The following is a 6,618-nucleotide window of genomic DNA, read 5'->3' as shown; positions in this document are numbered from 1 at the left end:
ATGGCAGTCGTCCAAGAACAGATCAAGAACAATATGTTGTTTCTCAAAGTCAATCCAGATCCATCTGCTAGCAATCCAGTTCCTCTTAGAAGGCGTTCCCATATCCAAGCCGACCTGTTTGTCAGGAACCCTCTAGGTAAATAGCCAAAGAAAGACGGCCATAACGCAGTGAGTAGCAAAAAAAGATGGAATGTAACCTGGTGGTTAGGACCCAAGAAGATGCTCGTCTTAATGGACACCGAATGGAAATCGATGCCCGTGAGTACTAAGAGTCAAAGAAAGCTGCTGCATTACGACGGTCGGCCACATGGTCTACACCGTATTTGAGAGATCTCCCTTTGAGGTTACCATCCATAACAGAAGGAAGAAGTTTGGGCCCTTTTCTTGTTTGTCCAAGACAAGAGAAAATCATAGTACAACCAATAGTTTATATGTGTGCATCCCCCGCAAACACTTCATCTAACCCTGTTGTGGAAGAGTACCACAAGGAGTTTATACCCGTTGAGGGACAGTTGGGAGCCCTCCTGATCAACTAGTCAACACTCTTCTCGGCCAGGATCATGGAAGCACCCTCCTTCCCAAAGGTTAAACTTCTAACCATAGAATAGTTTGATGGAACAACTGATCCAGATAATCATCTCTCCGCCTATAAGCAACAGATGTATGTCCAAGCAATAAATGATGATACTTGGTGCAAGAACTTCCCGGCTACTATAAAGGGAGTAGTTCAAAAGTGGTTTTAACAATCTCCCCCCTAATTCAGTCAATCACTTGGTGCAACAGATGTATGTCCAAGCAATAAATGATGATACTTGGTGCAAGAACTTCCCGGCTACTATAAAGGGAGTAGTTCAAAAGTGGTTTTAATAATCTCCCCCCTAATTCAGTCAATCACTTTACTGAACTCAGTTACCTTTTTACTAGTCATTTTGTTGCTAATCGATAAGAACAGAAGACAAGCATACACTTGGGCAAGGTCTCCAAGGACCAAAAGGAACCCATAGAAGTTTTGCTAAGAGATTCAATCTCGAAGCCTTGCAGATTCAAGATCTTAATGCTGGAGTGGCCTTTGACGCCTTTATTATAGGGCTACGGCCAGGAAGTTTTAAGTTTGATCTTGTGATTAAAAAAATCACCACCCTTTGAGAAGCCTTGAAGGAAGATGAGGCATTCATACACGCCATGGAAGTGAGGCCAAGCATCCTGAGTCCAAGAAGTCTGAAGAGGTAGCTCAGGTAAAAAAGAGCAATCCCAAGAAGGCTGAGATTTGGGCTATAACCTCCACAACCACTCTGTCCAGGCGACGAATGAGGAAAGAATCTTAATCTTCAACTTATCCCATAGAATTTAGCAAAGTCCAATACTACATTCTTATGAAGATAAAGGATCAATATGAGTTAAAGGCTCCGACTGAGATGAAGACTCCGATAGAGATGGAGACTCCTTACAGGAATAGAGACAAGAGCAAGTATTGTCATTTCACAAGGATTGTGGTCATGAGACCAACGAATGTAAAGCCCTTAAGAGGGCTTTCCAGGATTTAGCCCTCTTAAGGTGTTTACATCCAAGGATTGTGGTCATGAGACCAACGAATGTAAACACCTTAAGAGGGCTGTAACAACCCTCTTAAGGTGGTGGTGGTCAAATTGGCTGTAACAGCCCACCATCTTATTTTGACATAAAGTAAATATAAGCTCTACTTACTAGCATTAGCGGAATCAAATCAGAAGAAAATAATACGGAGGATGTCACCTGCTGCAGTCAACCCATTAATATGACTGAGTTGACGCTACGAGCGGAATTTGAAAACCATACACACTACAAAAATATAGTTTAATTATTGCGAAACCGAGTAAAAGTTGGCATAAAAGTACATCCAAGTATCTTTCACAATAGTCACTTAGTAGCAGAAGATGATCATGTTCAAGTTCTAGTATAGGAAAAAGAACACCACTTTCACTTGTTTCCTTAATATGCAACGGTTAAACTTTTTAATGTCAATATGCAGTAGCTAATAATAACTCCAACCAATAAATTACATCCTCACAATCGTTCTTAAGAATTTTCTCAATAATTTATACCAAACTAGTTCTCAAAGGGGGGTCGATTTTGTGTACCTTCACCTCCAAAGGATGCAACTCAATTTCTTCTTCTCCTTAAGGTGTGATTCTGACGTCCTTAGGATCCTAAAAGAAAAATTTATATTTGCACAAAATTTCATAAGAAAATACCTAAAGGAAGTACAATAATTAACCCAAAACATTCAATATACTTATTGTTTCCTTAACAGAAGAAGATGACCTTATTTCTTAAACTTCTTTGCACTTAAAGCTCACTTTTTTCCGTCTCATCTTGCACCTACATATATAGAATAAGTATTAGGCCTTTCATACAAGATTTAAGAGAAAAAATTAGGAAAAAAGAAGCTGGAACCAGGTCCCTACATTACCGTAGGTCTGGCGTGAGGAGTAGGGGAGAGAAGAAGAGTTTTGGGCAACATGTTTTTCTTGGCTGATTGTGGTAAAAATTTTATGAGGTTTAGGGAGAAATATAAGGAAGGGTTGGACGTATTTAATTCATGTGATTCATCCACCAATAAGGTTATTTGGGATCTCTCCTCACACCTGATCCAACACAACAATTTTCTGCTCTTCTTTTATCCTATCCCAATTCTTAATTAGTATTGTACAATATTCTAGTGGTCTAAGGCGCCACAAGGATGATTATCCCACTATAAACATCCTTGACATATCTTCCCTTGATTAACTTAGGTCCCCCTTAATTAAAAGAAATCCCAAAGTCCATTGTACCCATTGGAGTGCTTAATAGTCACTTCTTGAATTCTCATCCTTCGACAACTTTGTATGTTACAAACCATTAAATAGAACATCTTGGACCCTAATACCCACGTAGTATACTCTAGTTGGTTACCTATCATTAGTTTAGAATTTTTCTCATATCTATTATCACTTTTCATGCAATCATTATACGTAGGCACATAATATTCAAATTACAATTCTACACACGACTTGTCATGTGTATTAATCTTGTACGATCAAATTCTAAATTTGTAACTTAAGTTAATTAATCATAAATTAATAATAACCAATTCTAGCTCCAATGTTATCTCATCGTTCAAATAATCATCTCAACAAACTAGTGGAAAAAACTCCTTGTGCTACTTATCAAGTGCTTGGGTTGATTAATCAACCGGAGCACTTATTCACAAGTGCTCCGGTTGAGTAATCAACCCAAGCACTTGTAAAATAAGTGCTCCGGTTGATTAATCAACCCAAGCACTTGATTGGACTCTGATTTTCCCTCCCAATAAGAAGTAATTAATTTTCGACTCCACTTCTCAGTTCTCCCTCCCTCCCTCCCAATTACTTCTCTCAATTGGACTCTGTCAACCTCGCACCGTTCCTCCTTCCGCCGATCCTTCGCACCCTCGTCCTTCGCTTCCGTCGTCCCTCCCTCCGTCGTCCCTCGCTCTCTCAGTCATCCTCACTCTGTCATCCTCGCAATTGGTTCACTCACGCTATGGAACTCGCTGCGTGAAAGTTACTCCATCGATGAATACTTTCTCCTCTCATTGTTCTACCAACATGCTATCTTAGGGATCTTAGGTAATTCTAGTGCTCATAAACCCAACCATGCTTACATAAACCCACCTACTCCATTCTGCTGCAAAATCAAACGTTCTTCTGCTTTCTTTCTGAGGTTGTTTTTTTCGCTCTTCAATTTTATTTCCTTGAAATATATTCGATTTTCATTGTTCATATTTCAGTTTTATGTATTTATCCATTACAAATTTCAACAATTTCTGGGTTTTTCAATTGGAACATCTTAAATGCATGTAACTGAAAAAGATTGAATCTTGTTGTCGATTGATAAAGATTAAGTACTGGGTAAATTGGTATATTAGTTAGACAATAATTTGTTGCAAAATTAGGTTTAGTTTTTTATCTTGAATTTTGAAATATGTATGAAATTAAGCGCAGCCCTTAAGATCGCCTTCCAAATTACAACAATGGAAGCGTGTCGAAGTCAAGCTGCGCAAAATGAATCATTTATTTTGGGGTTTCTCACTAGGGTTTTCCTTTTGAGATTATTCCCTTTTTATCCTCACCTAAATTTTTCATTCATTTTCTCTATAGAATTTGGATTGATATACATCCTCCAAATTTGCTGAAATTGCTTAGCATATTTCAGTTCATACGGTTTGTGTTTATGTTTTTTTCAGCAAATGGGTGGTTGACATTCAAATGAGGTGCTATTAATGCTTGCATTTAGGTGGGGAAACATATTAAAAAGTAATTGATTTTCTTATGTATTGAATGTGCTCAAATAAGCCATCTTTCATTGATGTAATTGTTGGTGTTATTGGTTCAGTTATGTGTTTTCATTTTGTTTTTATGATTTGGTTGGTGAGTTTCAATTGCTGGCAAGAATGATGATACACTACAATTTGTGAAGAATGTGAATTCTTATGAACTCTAAATTAATTTGCTTATTGATATTCTGACCTGCCAGCATATCTTGAAATCATGTGCTTTAAATGATATAAGGGATTATGATTTAAACTAGTTCCTTATAAGTAGTCCTTAGGTGTGAATGTTAGAGTTAGCTCTTATCGTTAATCGAATGTACGTACTTGGGTTATGGTCAATTGGGGCTATTAGGATAACTTTGGCTTTTCTATCATTCAATGAGTTCTTCTCCGTTAAGAATTTAAGATAAACTAGTTCGATGTAAGGAGTCTTTAGGTCTGAGTGTTAGGGTTAGCTCTTATCGTTCATCGAATGCTTGTGCTTGGGTTATGGTCAATTTGATTTGGGATATGTATTAGGATAACTTGCTTGTCTACATTCAATGTGTTCTTCTCCATTAAGAATTTAGGATAAACTAGTTCCTTGTAAGGAGTCCTTATGAATGTTAGGGTTAGCTCTTATCATTCCTAGTTGTGTGGAATACTTTCTGCTCTCATTATTTGTATTGGATCTTCTAGTAAATCTGTTAGTCATGCTGATTGTCAATTCAAATTTAATATATTTTCAGATGAGGAGAAAAGGATGAATTCCTCGTACATCATCAGTGTCGCGAGGAAACTTGGATGTTCTATTTTTTTGCTTCCTGAAGACATCACTGAGGTATGGGCACTTCTTTACAGTCTTCCTCATTGCTTCATAAACAGAATTGTCCTTCCCTACACTTGTCTTCGACACAAAAAAACTAATAACCAGTACTATACTACTACGTGATCTTGTTAGCTACTGTCACTTTATGTTCTAGCCTGTTATTGCTCCTATTTTGATGAGCTCAATCTCAGCAGAAAGTACCTCTTGATGAGTTTGTAGTAGTACAATTCCTCATAACTCATAAGACCAACTGCTTAATGAGCTACGTGTTGCAAATCTCATATAGGGCTGTTTTTCTCATGTGCGGTGCACTTGTAATGCAAGCGCCACCATTTATGCCTTGAGAATCACAACACTTCTACTCGGTAGAGTATGATAAGTCCCTAATTAGGGAAGAATCATGGATATTATTCACAATATCTAGCAACAGTGTACGCAAGATACAATGAATTTGCTCTTTTTACTGATATATAGTTTTGAGGTTATCTTGTTCAAGCCTAAAAATCACCTATTTCTCTCTACTGCTAGTCAAGTTCCCCAATTTCAGTAATCGCAAAGATAGACAGATTCGAAGCTATCTTGCTCTTACTCAATGGTCCTTATCTTGAGAATGGTATAATTTCTCCGCCTAATTCTTAGTTTTCTCTGTTCACAGGTTTAATTTTTGTGATTTAACTACATTTTGAATTTTTTGTTGTGCGATTTCAATTTGTGTGACCTTGGAAATTCTAAAATTTCAATTGCTTGGTTAGCTTTTTATTTTCTTTGTTGCCTAAATTTTCTTACTTCTTTTTTCATGTAAATTTAGTTGTTCATTGATAGAATGGACTTAGGAATGATCTATGAATTTGTGAGATTTATAGTTTGAATTATTATTTTGTTGCTTTTGATTTGTGAGTTCACTTAAGCCAAACTCCAATGTATATAGGACAAGGGAAGGTTGAAAGTATTTTGGGTCACTGGAACACCTTGGTTCTGATATTTTAAATCATGTGGATCATTCTGATATCATCACTTTTCCTAACCTAGGAGAGGCTGCATTTGGAAACCTTGGTCGTGTTTTTGTATCTGTGAGTTTCACAATTATGAATCTATAACTTTCTACTTTCTACTTTCTAATCAATATAAGATGTTTTTGTGACAGACCTGGTTTTTTGTATTTCTTTCTTGTCTAGAGTTCCCTTTGCCCTTGAATATGTTTTAAGAAATAATTTTTCGTGGTTGACAGAGCGAACACTTTCTTTCGAGCCTGTGCAAGGAGGTTTCTTTGCGCTTGCAGGGGTGTGGTTTACAAGGGCGTACTTTTACACTAAAGGTGCAGACTCTCTCTTGCTTTCCATAGTATTAATGCTTTTACAAAATTGCTTGTTCCTTTCACATGATTTGGCGTTTTTACATGTTCAAGTTGGAGATCTCCAGTGCTCTTTTCATTTTGAACTTCTTGTTTGTTTGTTACTTGGAGGTGTTGATAATCTCTGCC

The 6,618-nt window shown here is 37.2% G+C and overlaps 1 protein-coding gene and 1 non-coding gene across 2 annotated transcripts; both read left to right on the top strand.

Annotated features, from left to right (window-relative positions):
• On the top strand, positions 1 to 6,060 carry LOC104897025 (uncharacterized). The gene is made up of 4 exons (XM_057392194.1): positions 1 to 136; positions 3,336 to 3,626; positions 5,059 to 5,150; positions 5,667 to 6,060. The coding sequence occupies exons 1-4, from the start codon at positions 1 to 3 to the stop codon at positions 5,775 to 5,777; spliced, it is 630 nt and encodes a 209-aa protein (XP_057248177.1). The 3' UTR covers positions 5,778 to 6,060.
• Positions 4,440 to 4,535, top strand: LOC125493913 (small nucleolar RNA Z266). Its single transcript, XR_007270238.1, has one exon. It is a non-coding gene; the product is annotated as a small nucleolar RNA Z266 (small nucleolar RNA).
• Positions 6,061 to 6,618: the final 558 nt, after the last annotated feature.

Source organism: Beta vulgaris, chromosome 9 (assembly GCF_026745355.1).
Source record: "Beta vulgaris subsp. vulgaris cultivar EL10 chromosome 9, EL10.2, whole genome shotgun sequence".
NCBI classification, from domain to species: domain Eukaryota; kingdom Viridiplantae; phylum Streptophyta; class Magnoliopsida; order Caryophyllales; family Amaranthaceae; genus Beta; species Beta vulgaris.
This window is presented reverse-complemented; position numbering and strand designations above follow the sequence as displayed.